The following is a 20,064-nucleotide window of genomic DNA, read 5'->3' as shown; positions in this document are numbered from 1 at the left end:
TTTACATCTTTTAGCCTATTCTGCAAAACCTCATTCGTGTGAGCATGAGAACTTGGACCGGGTTTTACAGAGCTGGGGCTTACAGCAGTGGCATGAGACAAACCCATCTCAGACTATCACGGGCTTTCTCTTTGTTCCCGTATCCTCTCCCGGTGTATTCTCTTCCCTCGCTCCTCTCCCCCTGCCCCAAACTTCTCTGTTTGCTTTCTTTGTGGTATTTTCATTTAGGCGCCTTTTGGATTCCTCAGCGATGACATAACCATCGCTCTTTGGCTATGGTTTTATATTTACCCCGCTAGTTTTTGTGTGCTGGAATTTCATTTAATCTGCATTAGGTATGCTTATCCCTCAGCAAGCCGACAGCAAAGGTTAAAACTCAAACCAGCAACGGTGCCCAGCGTTACATAAAGGTGCAGAAGGTTGAATGGGAGCTGTCGGTTTAAATCTGACTGTATTTTGGGAGGGCTCTAGCAGTGCAGGAGAAATCCAGCTTACCCGACCGAAGGTCGCTTCTGAGATGAGAGAAAGACTGTTTGTTTCCAGGGCATGAAAGCTTTAAAATACAAAGCGCTCTCAGGTTTAAAACCAAAGGAGGACAGGGCATAAATACCGATGCATCACAGGCGAGCGCGGGCTGTGCCGGTGCCGAGAGATGCCGTCTCTCCGCAGAGCCGGGTCGGGTGCTGAGTGACCGGGATGTACGGGACAGCCCGGGGGGGAGGAGGAGGAGGAAGAGGAAATAACACAGCCTCCTTTGCATCTTTATTAGTAGTGTTTAATTCACTGAAAGGTTCCCCGAAGTGTTTCTGTTCGCCTGGGCGCGGGGGGCTGCTGGAGCGCGTGCCTGCCAAGGTGTCTGTCCACACCGGCTGATTAACAGCAATTAGCATTGAGGGTCTCCTGGCGCTGGCAGAAGGAGGGTGCTCGCCTCCCGTGCCGGAGGTGTGCGGCAGCCCCGGAGCGCGTCCGTCACCTCCCTGCTGCAGCGGCTGCCGGTGGAGATGGGTCTGTTGCCCCTTCCCAGTCATCCCAGTTTGTCCATCCCGTGCCCACTGCAGCGGTCCCTCGTCCCCTCCTGGCGCTGGGGACTTTGCCGTGACCCCCCCGGTGCACACAGGTCTCCGTGAAGCAATTTCAGATCCTGCTTAGAAGAGGTATTAACAAAAGGTGCAGAAAGGAGGAAAAAAAACCTTCTGAAAAGCGGGGATGACTCTGGTTGAAAACAACAGGAAGGCAAGTAGCCTGGGCACGGTAGCAAGCGTTTTCAAGTCTGGATGATCAAGCATGTAAATACCTGCTTCACCATGGAAGTAAATCCCATTTGGAGTGGCTGAATGTTTGTTTGAAAACTGTGAGCTGTATATTTGGTGCCAGCTGTCATCCCCAGGAAAGCTGGCTGTCCTGCCGTGCCCCCCGCGCTGCCGCAGCCAGGAGAAGTCGCCGTCGTTCGGATGTTGTTTAGACGTGACTCACACAGAGCGGCAGAAAGGATGAGAAACCAGAAGTCGAAACCCCAGAAGAGATTTGTGAAGCCAGGCAAGTTTTGCAAACCCCATACAGTAGTTTACGGAGTCCATAAAACCAAGTTACTTCAGCCTCTGGATTAGATTTAATTTGTTTTTAAAAGTTCTGGATTTTTTCTACGCCACCGCTCGCAGTCTGCCCCATTGCTTCCCGAGCAGGCGGCCGCAGGGCTGGTTTTGCAGTTCGTTGGCGGTGGCCAGGTAAGGAGCTGACATATCCAGCTCTGACAGGCTGCAGAAAAGCCGGGGACTTGGGGAGAAGATATTTACCATCCCTTTGTGCTGCTCGTGACAGGTTCCTCTTTGCACCTCATCACCGCTTGACATATGATGCCTTCCTCCGCTCGGGGTTTCCTGCGAAACTTTCCACCTTGGCTATAGCTGCAGGATTCGCTTTGAAGAGCCGGAGCACGGGAGAGCCAGGCCCTTGGCACGGCTGGCGCGGGCCGGCACGGCAGGGGAGCCGCCGGCATGGCCCTGGCGCAGGAACGGGAGGAGCCGTGGTGCTGCTTCACCTCTGAATTGCAATTTATTAGTTGACTGCCTCTTAATTACCGTTCCAGTAGTGCCATAATTATATGTAATGTAGCATGGCATTATTTTCCAGGAAACAATTTTCGTGATGTTAATTTTATTATCTAAATAGAATATGCCTTTTCACTTGTTTTCTAAATCCCCTCTTTGTTTTGTATGTCTCGACATCCCGAGGGTGCTGTAGCTCTGAATTGAAGCCCTTCATTTAGTTCTGGCAGGGACATAACCCGTCCAGAAACATGTCTGCGTTGCTTCTTCCCGTCTGCAGAAGGGGAAAAACTTCCACGAACCGGCCGCGGCATGCGGAAACTTGTGCGACCCTTTTCAGTCGTTTCTCAGCAGCCGCCTCGGACGGGACCCCCTTCACTCCATCGCCCAGCTGATAACCTGGTCGCCTGCATGCAAAGTGGGCTGGGGTGATCTCAACAAAAATAATGTGTCTGTCGGTCAGTAACTGATGTTCAAGTGCTTGTTGCTGAGGTCGGTCGCTCCGGATCACCTACCTCCATCGAAGCAATTTAAACCAAGGTCTGAGCCAAGTTAATGCACGTGCACGTTTTTAAGGGGAGCTACTGCTAATTGAAAAGAATGGCACGATGTACTCATTGCATTTGCAGATGCCACCAGGCTGTGAGCACGACAGAGGACAAGGTCTAAAAACCCAGCGATCTTGCCGGTTTCGGTCCGAGCAGACAGGAGAGCGTGCACGGTGCTGCACACAGGCAGGACCCGTCACCTGCCCCGGGATGGGATGGAGCAGAGCACCGTGCTCCGGGGAAGCCTCTTGGGCTGAGTGTGCATCACAAGATGAGCACGCTTACAAGAAGGCGTTGTGAAAAGGCAAACACGATACCATGATAGGCGAGCAGGCGTTCGGCCGTGTATGGTGTCACGCTCCCACTACGCTCAGCCGAGCACCCAATTTGGGAAGGATGCAGCTGAGTGGCAAGGGTGCAGAAGAGGGACCCGCAGAAAGAGCAGAGGTGCAGAAAACTTCTCCCACGGCAGCAGAGCGAACAAATCTGCATGGGCATTCCTTTCTCAGAACAGGTTTGGAATAGGTGAAAACCTACTGCAAAGGGGAAAGCAGCAATCTGTTTTCTGTGTCCCTGCAGAGAAGGGAGGAAATAATGGATGAAATGGCAGAATATGATTTAATCTCAGGAAAATTCAGGTTAAGCATTAGAAAAATCTTTCACCTCTTGACACTTAATTGTGTTAGTGCAAAGACATCCTGTTTTTACAGAAGCTGGAGACAAATTGTTAAAGCTTTGTCTGTCGTCCAGCTACTGATGGCAACGCTCCTGTAATTATTTGACTTCTCGTTTATGATGGGCGTTTGTAGAAGGAGCCCAGCCATCACAACCCAAAACTGAGCTATGCTGTGCTGCATGTACAAAAAGCATTACAATTTTTGGCAGGCTGTGGGTGGATTCAGCATCGTTAATAAATAGCAACCAGAAAACAAAATGCTGCTCATAGTTTTGGGGCTTCAAGTTGGACACTTTTCCTGGTAGCAGGATGTCTTGGACTTTACAAAAGCCAGTTGTTTATCGTACCAAAGATTTGTTCTTCACCAGTGGGCAGCAGTGGAAAGCCTTCAGTGCTCTGAATAAAGAAAAAATCAAAGGGAAGGCTTTTCCCCTCCTTACTATGGCATGAAGGTTGTTTATTCTGTTCGGGGACTGCATTTGGCCAACGCGAAGGCATGCTCTTGGTGCTTACCAAATAATAACTACTCAAAAAATAACAAATCTAATGCCCTCTTCTTATTGTTTTTTGAAGCCCAGTGTCTTGTTGCATTGCACCTTGAAGCTGCTCCAAAAGTCTCTGAATGTCGGCACTGGCACAGAAGCGGCTCAGGCCGGTGGCCCGTGTCGCTGTGTCCTACAGCGACTGCAAACTGTCAGCAAACCCACCGCAGAGCAGCATTTGCGATGCACTGAGAAGCAACGTGTGTTTTCCAGATACGATGTGTAAGTTTACGGATAAACTTCAGCTGCCTTCCTAAGAGAAGAGGGAAACTTCAGCAAAGGGATTGGTGCTCCGAGGATCTTCCCTGGGTGGTAACAGGGGGTCGTGACGGAGACTTCGCGTTATCACACACGAACTGGAGGAGCTGAGAAAATGTAACCTTATTTATAGAGAAGGCAGATTAATATTTTTGTGAAATATTTTATTCAAGCCTCTGTTATCTTGGTCTTCCAGACAGAAGGTGCTTACAGGAAAAAGCTGCATGGCAGCAGAACGGAGGAGGAGGTGTGTGTAACGTAATAAAACCTAAACCTCATGTGCAGTGTACTAAGCACAGCCTTTTACATTTCCTTTCTTCCCCCTTCTAAAAATACAGGCCTCAATTCACTTCCATTTTCCATTGCAGCATTCATACATTTTGGTCCATGTTCAGCATGTAAGAATTTTATTTTCTTCTTTTAACTGTGATTACTTGTCTCCCTGTGAATATGAATAATTTCAAACCCCCAAGCTGCATTTAGACAAACTGCAGGCTGGATCACGGGCAGACTCACCTCTAGCAGTAATACTGTGATGGAAGTGCCCAGAAACCCAAATAAGACTGATAGCCTATCGTGCCGTGGACTGTATAAATACAGAGTAAGACCTTGTCTATGCAGGGAATGATTATTGTCTGCAGTGGCTATTGTATCTCCCTGTCTAGACTCTATTCTGGAACAAAGTGACTTTTCTTTCCAAATACAGAGGTGATACGGGAGCGAAGCCAGGTGCACGATTTCCCTGTATAGGCAAGATCGAAGAGCCGGTTCCCAAAGTCTTGCTCCGCCTTTTATTCCTCGGCCCGGACCTGCCGCGCTCTGCACTGCACCAGCCTCCTCCGGGGACCTGCTGCTTTCCCAAGCATTTTCTAGTAGGACGGGCTAAGGGATGGCTTTTAGTGAGGCTTGAGAAACTGCCCCCGCTGAAATACTATACATTGAGCCAGACCTGCGGAGAAACGGCTTGCCTCTCTGGGAAACTAATAGAAAGAAGGGGATGTGGTTATTGGAGATAATGAGAAGTGATGCGACCTGACGTAGCCTTTGACCTTCCTTGGTTAAGTCGCTTGGGTAGCAGGATGGTAGCAAACGGCAGGTAGCTGGAATATTATAAAAAGGCAAATGGTTGCATTAGTAATGCCCTCTTTTCTGTGGGACATGGATTGTTTCTCCAGCTGATAGCGCAAGTTCTCTAAACGGCAACAGTTGAAGGCGCTCAGCTACAGAAGTGGAAACAGCAGTGTAAACAGCAATGTGAATATTGGGTGAAAATATCCAGGATGGTGGAGTTACTGCTTTACATCCCACAGTGGGTAGGCTGTGACGTGAAAAATGCCCCTTACGACACAGCGCGGGAAATGTAAACCTCCCCTACCCCTCGGTCACCCGCCCTCGCACACCGAGGCCGATGTGAAACCGTGCAGGGCTCCCAACCATGTGAAATAATAATGCTGGGCTCCTGTGCCAAGTTTCCAGCTGTTTCCACATGTGCATCTCATACTTACCTCCTCCCGTGTGCCTGTGCCAGGACCGAGATTCAATAAAATGCCACACTAATCCACAGTCCTTTTTCATTAAATGACCAATTAAAGCTAGAGGAAAAGGGTTCTTATTATTATTATTTCAGTTGGGAACATGTTCCCTGTAGCGCCGGGTGGTTTTTATATGTATTTTTTGCGATGATTATATTCTCTTCTACTTTGTTATCTCTGCAGAGTTTCGTCGCTACTGCGTCTGGTTTGCCCCCAGCTCCTCGCTGTTGCCTGACTTTGCGGTGATTTGCTTTTAAATTCTGTAAAGTTATTAAATACTGTTGTATACAAGTTAATGTATTCAAGGTGAGAATGCCGTGTTTATACACTGGTAGAGCATATAGGTGGAGAGGTCAGAGAATATAAACAGTTGGAGAGATGGCTCGGGGCAGCGTTGCTCCCGGGAGGTCGTGGTACCCCGGGGTGCGCAGTGATGTCGTCTTTGTTAGTCCACTGTGTTATACCTAAAACCTGATTTTCGGAGGTCTTGGGTGCTTGTACCAGCTGTAAGGACAGATAAAGCTGATCTGGTTTGCCGGAGAGTTGCGCCCGTTTCATTTCTGTGGGTCTGCACGGACTGTCCGGGAGCACAGAAAGGCTTCAGCTTTGTGGTGAAGGTAGCGTTGCTTTGGAAACCTTACCCTCTGCCTGAGCTGCCGTTCTCAGGCATTTGAGTTGGGTTGATGATGGGGTTTTTATCTGTTTAGGTTCCTTAGTTGCTTTCTATGCTAAAACAGAAAGAAAACTCTCAGAAGATAAAGGAGAGAGGCATGTCCCTCCTTTGGGGGGTCTGCACCTCTCCAGGGATGCTCTGTTCAGGGTCGGACAGCGAGTTGTGCAGCTCGGGGCACATTTCGACATGCTCTCACCAGCCACTTATAGCAGCAGGCTGTGCGGGTTACTGGTTCCCCAGTAATCCCAGCACGGGTATGGCATGGGCCCTGCGTGGCACGAGGGGAGCTGCAGCCCCAGGTTTTGGAGGACAGGAGCCTGGTGTGGGAGTCTCGGTCCGTGCCCGTGTCTTGACGGAGGTGCAGGGTCAGTCCCCAGCTGCCTGTCTTTGTGCTCGGTGAAGATCCAAAACCTAAAGGTGAACCCAATGCGGGCATGCATGCCCACCTTAAAGCAATATGTGCATCTGCCCTGGCTTTTTTATTAATCCACTGGACGGTTCAAGGTCTGACTCTCCTGTTTTGCATGCTCAGAGCTGGCAAAAGCAGAGCGCAACGCCAGGCGAATCCCTCCCATCCTGATGGTCGCAGCTCTGCAAACAGCGTTTGGGTCTGGGTCTCACTGGATCCACAGACAGAGGAACTGTCACCTTCCCACCTTGTGGTGAGATCCTTCCCTGGACGCGGCCCAGATCTCCCGGACTCTTTTTTTCCTCCCTTTGCCACCATATCACTTTACAGAGTAATGAGTTAAACAGCGCGGTCGTTAGTGCAGCTCGGCTCCTGCGTGCTCCGAGCATCGGCGGCGTGCGATATCTAAGCCTTCGTGCTGGGGGGAGTGTGGGGGGCTGCACCGGGTGGAAATTTCTCACCGCAGACTTTGCTGGGGCCAGACATGTTGTAAATTTTACAAGAAAAACACTTTACAAACCAGAAGTCCAACTCTCATGCGCATGGAGCTGCTAATTAACAATTTGAAGACCATGTGAGCCAGAGAGCTGATTCCACTGTTACAGAGCCTCCCGGTTTTGAATCGGGCTTTGAAGATTTGGGGTCCTCCATAAAGCTCTAGCTCCGGGAGTCTGGTGATTTCTGTTTCTGTTCTTCTCCAGCTTCTCCCCAGCTCGCACACAGAACCCTCACACCTCCCAGACCCTCCTAGAAATGACGCTTAAAATCACACAGAGCACTTTAAAAAGGGCTCTCCAGGGAGGCACAAGATGCTGAAGGTCTGACTCGCGATATTTGATCGTCTGCAATCGCTGTCGCACCTCTCGGGAGGTCCCTGCTCACAGCCAAGGATTCCCCCGGGGCTGCAGGTCTCAGCGTGGCACCCACCCTCCCAAAGCCCGGCCCGAGCCGAACATCTCGGGCATCGCGGAGCCCTTGAGGGGCACGGGGCTGCTGGGCTGGAAGTTTTGGCGTGAGTCGTCCTGTGACGATGCAGTCAGGCCCTTGGCAGGGATGCTGCCGGCTTTTCCTGCAGCCCTGCCAGCCCTGGCAGGGTTATTGCAAGACTTGCAAGGTTTATGTTTAACATCTCGCGTGATGCCAAGCTCCCGGCTCCAGGGCTCACCGCGGCTCCCCTCCCAGACCGCTGCGTCGGGGCCACGGTGGCCTCGGTCCTGCGGGGGCCGAGATTGCCCCGTCCCAACCTTGGGAGCCACCACCACCTCGTCTGCGCCGGGAAGGGGACCGGGAGATGGGAGGGAGGGGATGGCACGGGGTGTCGGTGGAAGGAGGGGTGCGCCGGAGCTTAGACGGGGCTTTGGGGTGGGCAGAGGCTGGCGTGGGGCTGGCGGTGGGAAACCTCCCTGGCTCCACCACCCATCCGTGCTGGGGGTGCAGCCGGGACAGCAGACGGAACGAGCCGCACGGTGAGGCAGGACGGAAGCAGGCGGATGGGGAGAGTAATCTTTTTTAAAAAGTTGTTGGCTTAAATAACTGTGGTTTTCCTCTAAATTGTGATGAGCACGGGTCAGAAACCCTGAGAGGTAGAGCTGCTGCTTGATGGGCCTTTCCCCGAGCGTTTGGTGTTTTCCATCTCGTTTCTCTCCTCTGTTTCCCTTAGCAACGGAAATAACAAACTTTACCATTAGAAAAGATTTGCCGAGTAACTTTGCCTTGATGTTCTGCATTAGTCACAGTCCTGCAGGTACAGCTGCTGGGTTTCGCTTTCCCACAGTGTCCCCTACTGCTTGCATTAAAAAATCCATTTAGGTACACATTAAAAAAGGAGGAAAAAAAAAAAATCTTAATGGAAGTATAAGGCACAAAAAGTCACAGAAGGGAAAATGGATTTTATGGACCCTCAGCAAGAATCCCTGCAAAGAGCATGAGAAGCGTGGATTCGTGGAGGGAGGTAAATGCAGAGTCAAGTTCTGCCACTGCAGCTTAGACTGCGGCTCCCGAGAGCTGGTCTGCACCCTTTCAGCGGCTGCATGATTAAGGGTATGGCACAGGCATGGGATGTAAAGAGGACAGATTAGATTAAAGGAAATAAAGAAGAGAAAGGAATCAGGAATAGAAAAATCACTTTCTTCTGTTTTCTCTCTGGTAACACAACAGGGGAAAGCAGCCTGGTTTAAAATGATGGATGAATCGTCATTTCAAAATGTGACGTTACTGTTCCTCTGCGGAGCTTGTTGCTATAAGAAATGATTAAAATCAAGCGTTCGGGGGGGCAGAATAGGCAAGAACACCTCCAGCTATGGTAGCTACGTGTAAAGTCAAAAAGAGATTTGTGATCTAAGACGGAGGAGGAGCAGCAGGTGATGGGTGTTGGGGAGAACCGGGGGTGGTGGGTGCCGTGTCCCCAGGGAAGGACGGGCCGAGCGGCAATGCGCCGCGCTTTCCTGGTAGCACCAGTTGTAGGCTTATTCCTGGCACTGGGACAAAGCAGTGCCGCAGGCTCAGCAGGGATGCGGGGCTGGCAGAAATGCCCCTCAGGCATCACGCCTTGAGCAGAGGTCACTGTCCGGGCTGGGCGAAGGTGGAGATGCATCCCTGACCGTCATCTAGTCTCTAATCATCAGCTGGGCTGTGGTCGCTGGCCGTGGGCACGCTTTTCGCCCCTCTCAGCTGTGATGTGAATTCCTTTGGGGATGCTTGAGATGGAGGATGCTACTTTGCAATTGGGGCAGGCTGGGAGAGTGCACGTAGCCGTCCCAGCTCAGCTAACGAACGACTCATTAAACCTTTGTGACTTGCGCACCCTCGGTTGTGTCCGTACCCTCGGGGATGATTTCCAGACGAGATGAGCTCAGTGAAGCTCTCCCTGCTCCCCGCGGATGCCAGAGGGTCTCGGTCTGGAGCTCAAGGTGTTGGATCCCACGGGATCTGTTCCCTGCAACACCGGGAAATTCCTTGTTTGCTACCCAAACCGGTTGTAATCTCTCCCCAGAGACCACACAGAAGTCTTTCGTGCTAATAACACTCCATGACAAGCCCAGCAATGCCTAATGTTTATATTTCTTTTTCCTTTCCCAAGACCTATGAGCAGAATGAATGGATAATCCACTTGGCTGGGAAGCTGCTGGCCCAGGAAGAGGAGACCTTGTCCTTGATGGCCACGAACCCATTTGCGGGCCGAGCACCCCCACGGTAAGCTTGGAGTTTTGCCGAGGGAGCTGGAAGTACCCGGGCTCCGTGTTGTTCCTATCCTGGATGTACACGCGTGGTTTCTGGTGATGGGTTGGGGTTTGTATTTGAAGGTACCCAGTGGTCTTTAAATAGGGTGGGTTTAATACGAGGACACCATGAAGCGCTGGTGCTCGCAGCACCTTAACGCCTTCCTGGTGGGGACACAAGGACCCTTTGGTTGAGCCCGTTCCCGGGCAGGTCCGTGAAGGGCTCGGCGTCGCTTCTCTTGGACAGAAATCGTAACTGCTGAAGTGGTTTCCTGCCCGTCAGCTTTAGATTTTTTGCCATGATCACTTTGCGAGCTCATATCAAAACTACCATTTCTACCGGCCTACTGAGGTATTTCAAAGACAAAACAGTCCGGCAGAAAGGATTGGGTTTGTGGACACTTGTCTTGGAAGTGTTTGTGTTTTCAATGAAGAGACAAAGCAAACATCAGCAAGCGGAAGGCACAGATGAAACCCCAAGGTTTTTTACAAAAGGAAATTTTTCACAAAAGTGTATTTTGTTGATGAAGTTATTTTTAGCTGAGAAAACATTTTAAGGGAATTTTGGATCAACTCAAGTAATATTATGCTCTTGCTAATATTTTCCATTTGAGGCTCTTAGGATGCACTGCAAACAAGGCTGAAAGTTCACAGCACCATGTGAAATGAACTTCCTCTTGAACCCTGCTGAAGTTTTTCAGCTTTAGCGCAGTGCATCCCCCAAACCTTCTGAGGAGAGACTCCTTTTCCAGCCAAGACACTAAGAACTTCCACCTTTCACCAAACCGCTTCCTCGGAGACAGTTTACACATCCCAAGGTGGTATAAATGTGCAAACCCAAGATGGTTCATACTCTGAGCTGAATGTATATAACCTGCAAAAAAACAGAGCAGAAGCACAGGTTGGAATACAACCACTGAGTTGCCCATCATCATATTTGAGTACTTCTAATAACCGCATTTCTGGGGTTCCCCAGGCACCCAGCCCTGTCTCGTAGCGCACAGGCACCTTATCAGAGCATCAGTACAGGCTGATGGGAACATACTCCCTCCGAGTACAGGAGCCAAGACCTCTGTAAGAACAGTTATTTTGGGGGTTTTGCACATATTTTCATTTGAGAACCCGTTTTCCCGTCGGTGCAGCATCACAGAGCGAGCCAGCGGGCACTCCCGGCAGGATCCTGCCCGTAGCCCAGAGACTCGCAGCCGTACCGGAGTTCCCGTAAACGATGGTTTATAGCTCAGGGCGCGTTATAGGGTGGTGTCACAGTTTGTTGGGTTACCCGAGCAGAGGATCTGTCACACACAAATAATGACGCCTTGGCTCCGGTTCAGGAGGGCTCGCGGGGACCTCTGTTAATTATTGCTACAAAAGGCGTGCTGGGCTAGAGCGGCACAGCCCTTGCCGCAGACGGATCCAGCTTTAATAATGCGTACGGAGGGGTTTTAGCTCCGATGAGCTGCGCTGGGGTTGGCTTTCCGTGCGAGGAGCAGCGCGCTGATGCTGCGCATCAGCTGGTCTCGCTCGGTGGTGTTGAGAGGAGCACGTGAAACCTCTTTGCTCCGGGTTGCGTTCCCGTTTTGGCCGTGTTTTCTCTTTGTTTTTACGGACCTTCGTTTGACTGCACGTGCGTTTATCAGCCCAAGTGGGGTCCGCAGCTTGTGACAGCGAGCTGGACCTCCCCGCCGCTCCCTGCCACCTCCTTTTTGGGGACTGCTCGGAAGACCCCATGGAGGTGGCACCTTTCTGGTGGCCAGGGAAGGGGCACGGTGCAGCCCCAGCACTTTTGCAACCGCTCACGTGGCGAAGGCGGTGGGTGCCTCAATAGGGTGCTAACGAACGCCGGAGCTCACAGCGGGCAGAAGTTCAGCCCAGCGACAGGGCTCGCCCACCGGGATCCAGCAGGAGCTGGGTCCGTCGGGAGCTCGTCGCGGAGATGGTGTTGGGGCATCGTTTGCGAGGCTGAGCTGGAAGAGCGACCGGAGAACCTGCATTGCGTCGGCTCCATCTCGGGTGGATTTATCAACCGAGTCTCTCCAAACTTTGCTCGTGTCCCCGAGGCTCAGTGCCATAAATTCACCGAGCGGCGTTCATTGTGGGGTGTTCCTTTGCATTGCTTTTTTTTAATTAAAAAAAAAAAAAAAAAGTAAGTAAGTCAGACCTGAGTATTGGCTGACCCCAGGGGTTTTAGCAGAACCTGGGACCTTTAGACACCGAGTCACCGGTTTGAATTAGGTGTCCCCTGGTGCCAGCAGCCAGAAGCCATGACCATCTGGTGGCTGCTGGCAATAAACGACTCTCGCGGTTCACGGAGCGACAGAAGCATTTGATAATCCCAGAGCTGTTTATTACCACGTGTCCCCCAGTGCCATAAACGTTGCTCCTGGTACTCACCGCGACTGAGGCTGAAAACAAGACATTGTAACAGATTAAAAATCAAGAAAATGTATAACATGTCTTGCTTTCCAAGACTTTGCCATAGATGGGCTGCATCTCTTCTAAGCTTTCTGGCATCAGTGGTGTTAAAAAAAATTAAAATAAGGTAGTTGAACACAGGAACTCATTTTAAAATGAAAATAATGAAGTGAGATGTGGCTGGGATAACACTACTTTGCTCCAGGTGGTGAATAGTTTTTTTTATTGTATTCTGTAACAGGTGAGGAAGTGAAATGTTCAGGAATTTAAAGCAAAACCAAAAGCAAATCTTTATCTTTGTTAGTTTTTATAGGATGACGATTGCAGAGCGTACCGAGGAATACAAGCAGGTCCAATAAGTAATTACACAGCAGTGTGGATGCTGTGTTGAACACACGGTGCTATAGATCTTGTTGAACAGGGTCTTGATTCATGCGTTACCTTGGTTTAACCAAAGCACAGACTCTGTTTTCACTCTTTAGCAGCTAGTTTATAGTAGGAAAAGATCAGGATCCAGCACTGGTTTTATGTGTCAGCTGCCTTTGCTCTGGCATTAGCTTTGCTTTAAAAGTTTTTCATGGGTCTAGTGTATTTTTGGGTGGCGTAAAATAAAAATAACAATTTACAAATGCTCGTTTTGGCTCAGACCAAAATCCAACACCCCGTTTCACTCTGGATCCCAGGTTGTGGGTCACGTTTCGGGTTTTGGCGAGCCAAATCCAAACACCTGGGACATTGGCACCATTCGGATTTTTACCCAGGTGTGAAGGCGAGGGCTGGGGGCACGGGTGGGTGCTCACACCTCCCTGAGCTGGGGTGGTGGGCGCAGGGTCGGATCCTGCACTGGGCTCTCACGTCGGTCACTGATTCCCGTTGCTATGTACATTTCTTCGGTTATTCCTTGTTTGCTGTTAGCGCTTTCCCTGCGTAAGGGAACTGAAGTGACCGTTTGCCTTTTTTTTTTTTTCCACTTCTTGTGCCCCATCCCAGTTCTGCTGGGTTTACACTTGTGGCGCTTGCGGCTGCGTCAGCTCCTTTTCACCCAGCGTTACTTCTGCTCGGGCGAGCTCACCTGCTCGGTTTGGGGTTTTTTTCCTTTACATTTCAAAAACACCATTTCTTTGTTTTATTTTAAATGTCCCCTTGTTGCACGTTGAAGCTCCCGGCAGGGCTGGCGGCCCCCCTGCATCCCCAGCACGGCCAGAACCCGGGGGATTGATCCGTGCCCTCCGATCTGGGTGCAAGAAGTATAAGAAGAAGCAGTTAGCGGGATATCTTCTGTTTTTTTATCTGGACCCCTTATTAACTGAGCGCTGGATGCAGGCATCCTCAGCGCTGACGGCCGCTTACAGCCAGCAATCATCTTTTTGTTACAATTTCATTTTAGTTGTGAAAAGCCTTAAATTTAAGCCTCAGCGGTAACACCTGGAAAGAAAAGATAATTCAGGGTGGCTGTAGCTGTGATAGTTTCCGAAGGACATCCCTGCACCCTCACCCGTGAGCCGGAGCCCGCCTGCGGCTGCTGCAAACCTTTAACACACCTTCACTCCCACCTTCCAGCTAAGGATTGTGCCCACCGCGGCTCGGCTCCCTTCGGTAGCTGGGTGGAAAAAAACCTAATTTTCCTCCCATATTCCCCCGCGCCCCCCCCCCAGAGGGAATTTTGAGACTTAATTATTTTCATTCCCTGCTAGACTAAATAATTAGGGGAAGGGACTGTTTTCCATAAGAACATTACGCTCCATACTCCACGGAGTTTATTCTGTTAATGGAAACTCTACACCTTAAATAGCCAAGGGACTTTCAAAATGAGTTAATGCCTTCGAAATGAAATTTCTGAGACCAAAGTTTGTAGGTTTCTTTACAACTCTAGAAATTATAGTATTTTTTCAAGTGTGATAAACTTAAAATGAGAAACAGGTGACTGATTAAAAATGAGGGTATTGTTGAGCGCCCAGCCTAGCTGAGTGTGAAGCTTTACTTCAAGCACAGTGATGTTTGTGGAATGTAGATTTACAAAATATTATTGTGCAGCGGATAGTTCATAAAACACCAGCCGTCATAAATCTGAACGGTAGGGCTTTGGCTGAGAAATTAATAAGTGTTTAACACACTGCCATGGAAACAGACTGCAACAATGAAAGAAAACAAAAATCAGATTTTGCCTACAGAAGGAGGAAAAAAAAATCAGGTTTATTTTTGACTGAAGTGTTCGGTGTCTCTGATATTAAATCATGTTCACTTAAGGACTTTTATTCCAATTATAGTAGCACTTTGTTGAAAAAGCCCCAACACGTAGCTGAAGACCTGGATTTGTAGCGGTGGTGTTATTTATGGAGGCAGCACTTCCCATTTGATGCTACCTGGCTGCAGGAACGCAAGAAGAATATAGCGTTTGGTATTCTTTTTTTTATTTGATTGCCCATTTATTTCCCATTTGCGTCACAGCTACTGGGCTTTATACGTGGGGGCATGTCGGGCTGGATTTTCAGGCCTTGTAAGTCACCGTGGACCCTGGCAGAAGATGCAGGTGGTTTCCCCTGGGACCTGTGGAGACATACAACCCAAGCCGTGGGAAGGACTGTGTCATATTATTTGCACGGTGTAGAAGCCGCTTTGGGGGCTGCTCCCTTGGACACCCCCAAAATGGGTAAAGGTAATTCTGTGGCTGTTGAAAGCAGTGCTGAGAACAGGCAGGGAGTATGGAGTTACTGGAAAATATGGGCATCACTGGGATGTAGGTGGAAATGGCATTTCTGTTCTGCAAGGTCTCTCCCCAGAAGTCTTTAGAGGAGGCGGGAGCGGTGTTTATGGGCATGGGATGCTCCGTGGGGATGCGAATCCCTCAGGGTTTGAACTTGTGTTGCTGGATCCCAAGTGCCTCCTCTCACCCCGAGGCATTTCGCTGCCGGGACAAGTCTCCCTCCAAGTACCCGTGTGGTCCACGCAACGTGACGGTGTAAGGGAGCGATGTAAATCCGCAGAGTCCCCAGAGCCTTTCCCACGAGCGCTGGTGTCTTCTGCCCAGAGAAGTAGAATATTTTGTATGGTTTTCCCACTGAAAAGCAGCTTTGCCAGCAATGAAACTGTCCTGGGAGGTGACAGGATTCTCAGAGGGGAAAAACTATAAACACGTTCTTTTGGCTTTCTCACTGGGTTTCGCCATGGTGAAATGTTTTATTGCAGTTCATTTCTTCTTTCCCTAGGTACTATAATTTAAAAGAAAATCTTTATCATCAACATTATAAGGTTGATATTATCAGAATGAAATGATTCCACTGTCCTTAATGAAAGTTTCAGGGATTTTCTTTCAGTAAAAACAACCTCGGTCTTTCAGCATTGTCAGGGAGGGCAGAGCTCATCTCAGAGCATCGGGATTTCCCCCAGGGTGGGAAACGGGGTTTCCAGCCACCTCTCGTAGCGGTGGCACATGCAGCCATGGGGCAGCTTCACCGTGGCCGGGACTGCGCCGCGTGTCCCGTGGCCGTGGGAGGCATCTCCCTTGGCAAGGGCAGCTCCTGCCTTGGCTCCGTGGGGAGCATCGGCCGCGTCCCCGACACACCTGCGAAACACTAAACTGAAACCCATGCACTGGGTCTGTCTGTGCCGAAAGTAATCCTGGCCAGTGCTGTGAGCCTCGGGGGGAGCCAGGTTTCCTTCTCCCAAGGTTTGCTCTGCCCTCGGTATAGGTGCAGCCTCTGAGCCTCCCTTTCTAACCTGTCCCTGGGGGAATAAACCCACTTTCCCATCTCCCAGAAGAGTTTTGAGGATGCTCCGGCTCTGCAGGGCCAGACCCTGCAGGAGCCTTGGAGAAAGGGAAGTCAGCGGCGTTGAAAAACAACCCATAAAACTGCCCTTATTCTGCAAACTTGGGCCAAGATGAATTTACGATCCCTCCTGCTAACGGGGCTAGAATAAGCAAGAAAACCGATGATGGAGTCTCTGTTACTGTAATGAATTTGTACTTTCCACTGCCACTTGCTCCCTGATTTACAATGGAATGGGGAACCTCGTGATAAAAAAAACCCCAACAACAAAAAAAAACCCCAAATCGAAAAGACGCCCCATGTTTTGGTTTCTTTCTTCCCTCTCCCACCCCGCCTTGCCCTGTCAGGCCATTAATTCTAACAGAAACCACCGGCTCTGTTTTTTTCCCTCAAACCCCTCAGCTGTTGCAGGGAGACAGCTGCACCCTCTGGAACTAATTACAGCTGTCTGGGAGATTTAGCCTTCCATCCCAACAACTCCAATATTGCTGCTAATTTTTAACACGTACAGTTGGAAGATGTCATAATAGGCTGATATATGATCGAATCTTAAAAGTGCTACAGCACAGCTGCTACCGGGCATCTGGCGGGATGAATATATTGATTTAAAAAATAACGCGTATTATTTTTAGCCTTCCTGCCCTCCTCGAGGCTGTGGCTTTGCCTGATACGGGTGGCGATGGAGAGCGGGTGCTTGCCCAGAAGGGTGGTGGCAGGCAGGTCCCAGCATCCCATCCGGGGCGGTGGGTCCTTCTGGGCGGCTCAGCGGTCCTCCCTCTTCCAGCCTTCCGCACTGGGATCAGCGCCGTGGCTCTGCCAGCACCTCCCGGGCACCGCCGTGGGGCTCGGGAGAAGCTGCCAAAGGGGCCCTTCTGTCCCTTGTCCCTGTTGTTGTCATAGCAGAGAGGGTTTTCCGTCTCCTGGAGCAGAAATGTCCGACTTGCTTTATCTGACCGTATCTTGTTTCCTGGCTTCTCAAGAGATTATTTTGCCCTCATGTGTCTTCTAAGGGACCTAACCTGGGCTCAGCTGGTTCAGCCTGATGCTCCTCCGGAGCACTTCCCTGCCCGGCCGCGATAGCTGGTGCCCGGTGCTTCCCGGGGAGCCAGGAGGAGCTGCCGGCTTGCGTTCACTCAGTAAATCCTGGGAAACTGCTTGCAGCCGGGATTGTCCTTCCTGACCTTTCTGACTGTCTCCTCTGAAACACGAGTCTTGCTCATCCTTCTCTAAGTGTGGGTGACCGCCTGTGGCCTTAGTCTCCTTTTAACGTAGACAAAGTCAGGTAGCTTCCCCATGACCTTCTTGAAGATGTTCCCATTTCTGCAGAGCAGCCAGCAAGGTTCACGCGTGCCGGCGGTTTCCTGCATCAGAGGAGGCTCAGAGACCTGTGGATCCCTTCCACCAGCCAGAAGGTCTCCGCCTGAGCCCCAGAGTTGCAAAAATCACAAGCAACTGCTGATAAGGTGATCTGTAGCTTGTAGCAGCTTCTTAATCTGCAGGCAACCACGCATGCGCGCGTCTCGCCTGAGTTACAAGCTGTCTAGGGCTCCAAGTGATGCTTGTAAACTCTGTGAGCCCTGAAATGATGGACTCCGGGGTGTTAATGCTTCTGCCCTGTTAGTGCAGGAGCGCGTTCGCTCCCCAAATCCCAAGAGGAGGGAGTGGGTCCAGCGAGGCAGTGCTGGAGGAGTTAGCAAATCCTGTAACTTCAGGACTGAGGCACCCAGGTAGATTATAAATACGGGGGTAGCTTGTAAACTCTATGAGCCCTGAAATGAGGGGCTCCGGTGAGTATTAAACTCTGCAGCTTTTACATCTGTGAGCCTTGCAAGGAAAGATTCCCATGGGTTCCAGGTTTTCCGCATTTCTCCCACAGCCCCTAATCCTGGGAAGGACGGAGAGGACGGCTGGCAGAGGGTCTGGATGCCGCCATCGTATTTTGATGCTCAGAGGAATTCTGATGCTCGGAGGTATTCCCGCTGCAGTTTCTCCGTCCTGCAGCACACGTTGGCTGCTGCAGCCCTGTAAAGGCTCTTTGGTACGTCTGTTTACCAGAATGGAAACCTTCAAGTCTTGAATCCCAGGGAAGTGCCGGCGGTGCAGGACAGCGAAGAGCCATGGGCTGTGGTGTGCCGGAGCTTTATAGCTCATCGCTGGGTGAGTGGTTCAGCTCCTGGAAGAGCTCAGCTCTGTGGAGTTTACAAAGTCCACAGCTCACGGAGCTGGGTGGGTTCCTCCTCCATGGATCTTGTTATCCTGACGTGGACCGTGCATCCCAACACTCCAGCTCACGGCTCGGCTGGAGCAGGCTGGGGGGAGCAGAGTGACCGTGGCTGGGACGAGAAGGTGGCTCAATTTAGAGGTCGGGGGGCTTGGGGGGATTCTTGAGATTGATTTAGGCTCTGAACAGAAGAGCCTGAAACAGTCAGATAGAAAGGCAAACTTTATGCAACAAAAATGCATCTTCAATTGCATGTGGTTGCTTTAATGCTCACACGGTTCTAGTTTTACATGCCGATCCCTTTGATAGCAAACATTTTAATAGACAGAGAACATATGGGAAAAATCATACCAAATCAGATGATAGATATTATTTAATCTGGGCAGGCAAGCCCATTCGAAAGGGACAAGGAAATTTTCATTCCAGAGGGGTTATAAGACAGTCTTTGAGGTTGGGGAGAAAGCGCTTCTGTGTCTGAGCAGAGACCTGGCATCTCCTGAGATCTCCTAGGTCTGCCCCAGGAGCTCAGATCAGAGCTCTCCGCACTCTGCATCCCCTTCTAGAAAATGGGAACTTTACCAGATGGGGTTTGCAGATAGCTCCTTCAGCGTGGGGCACCCCGTTATACCCATATTGTGGGTGCACGTGGAGACAGGTCCAGCTTGGTAGATGCTCTGCAATCGCTTAGTGAAGAAAAACCCCCAAAAGACCCGGTGTGGCAGGTGGAGGGATGCTTTGAGCAGCAGAGAGATTGACATAAAATCAGCCACTGAAACTTTTTTTGGATATGTTTTTTGAATTCAAGAAAGCAATCGAGGAACACAGCTTGGAAATCTCTAACCATCCCGGACAGGAGCCTGCAGGCTACCTGGACCCGCAGGAACATTGCCATTCAGTAACGCTCTAATTATTAACAGGAAATTTTGTGCTCCTGCGAAGTAAACACTGTGGGAGTAACAACACTTCAGCCCCCCTTTGACTTTTACCAGCCTCAGAAAAGAGGCGGGGAGAGAAATGGCCCCAACCGTAATGAAACCAGCAGCTGCAGGGCAGCATTTATGGTGATAAGAAGCAGGTTTGTGCACCCCGAGCCCCCAGCCAGGGCTGGGGCATTGCCCCCTCCTCTGCCCATCGACTTTCCCGTATTTGAGGGCTGGTACCTCCCTGCAGCCCCCCCGTCAGTGGGCAGCGAGATGGGGTGCCGGGGTGGCCCGGGATGCTCTGCTGCGGAGCGGTACGGCATCGGGGGACACCTCCGTCCCCACGCTTCCCTTGGCACCCAGCCCTTACCCCTTGTTTAAATTAGAGCTGTCCCAGTGCAGCTTCGAATGCATTACTCTGGGCTTCCTTGGATCCCCTCTTCGTCCTCAGCGGAGGGGGAAACATGGAGATACTTGCCGTGTTTTCATTCCAGCCAGGAAACAATCAGAAAACAGATGATGATGCCGGTTGCTGCAAGTCAGCAGCGAGCGATGGGCGTGATGAACAGCTCCGCGTTAATGTGTTTTGTTAGGAGAATCGTTTCTGTATTGCTCATCTGGGTACCCAGCAAGATTTAAATTGAGATGTCGAGATGTGACTGCAGTAGACCTTTTAACTGGGTGCAGTTTTATCCGTCATCTGCAATCTCCCCTGCTTCCCATCGGAGTGCCGGTGTTACAAAGGTGGGCGCTAATGGCAAATATATAGGAGTCGTCCCTAATTATTTTAGCAGTAGGAAGGAACTTTACGGCTGCCCAAGGTGCAGCCCTGGGAGCGAG

The 20,064-nt window shown here is 50.6% G+C and overlaps 1 protein-coding gene across 3 annotated transcripts in view; it reads left to right on the top strand.

Annotated features, from left to right (window-relative positions):
- LMF1 (lipase maturation factor 1) overlaps positions 1–20,064 on the top strand; it is a 206,732-nt gene that overhangs the window by 183,428 nt on the left and 3,240 nt on the right. For 2 of the 3 annotated variants that reach the window (XM_052773478.1, XM_052773479.1), the window contains one exon: positions 9,763–9,875. The exons of the other annotated variant lie outside the window; for it this stretch is intronic. In XM_052773478.1, coding sequence (XP_052629438.1) covers positions 9,763–9,875 — 113 coding nt within the window. The remainder of the gene's footprint in view (positions 1–9,762; positions 9,876–20,064) is intronic. 3 annotated transcript variants of the gene reach the window in all.

Source organism: Harpia harpyja, chromosome 21 (genome assembly GCF_026419915.1).
Source record: "Harpia harpyja isolate bHarHar1 chromosome 21, bHarHar1 primary haplotype, whole genome shotgun sequence".
In the NCBI taxonomy this organism is placed as follows: Eukaryota; Metazoa; Chordata; class Aves; order Accipitriformes; family Accipitridae; genus Harpia; species Harpia harpyja.
Note: the sequence above shows the minus strand (reverse complement) of the source record. Positions and strands in the feature narration are given on the sequence as shown.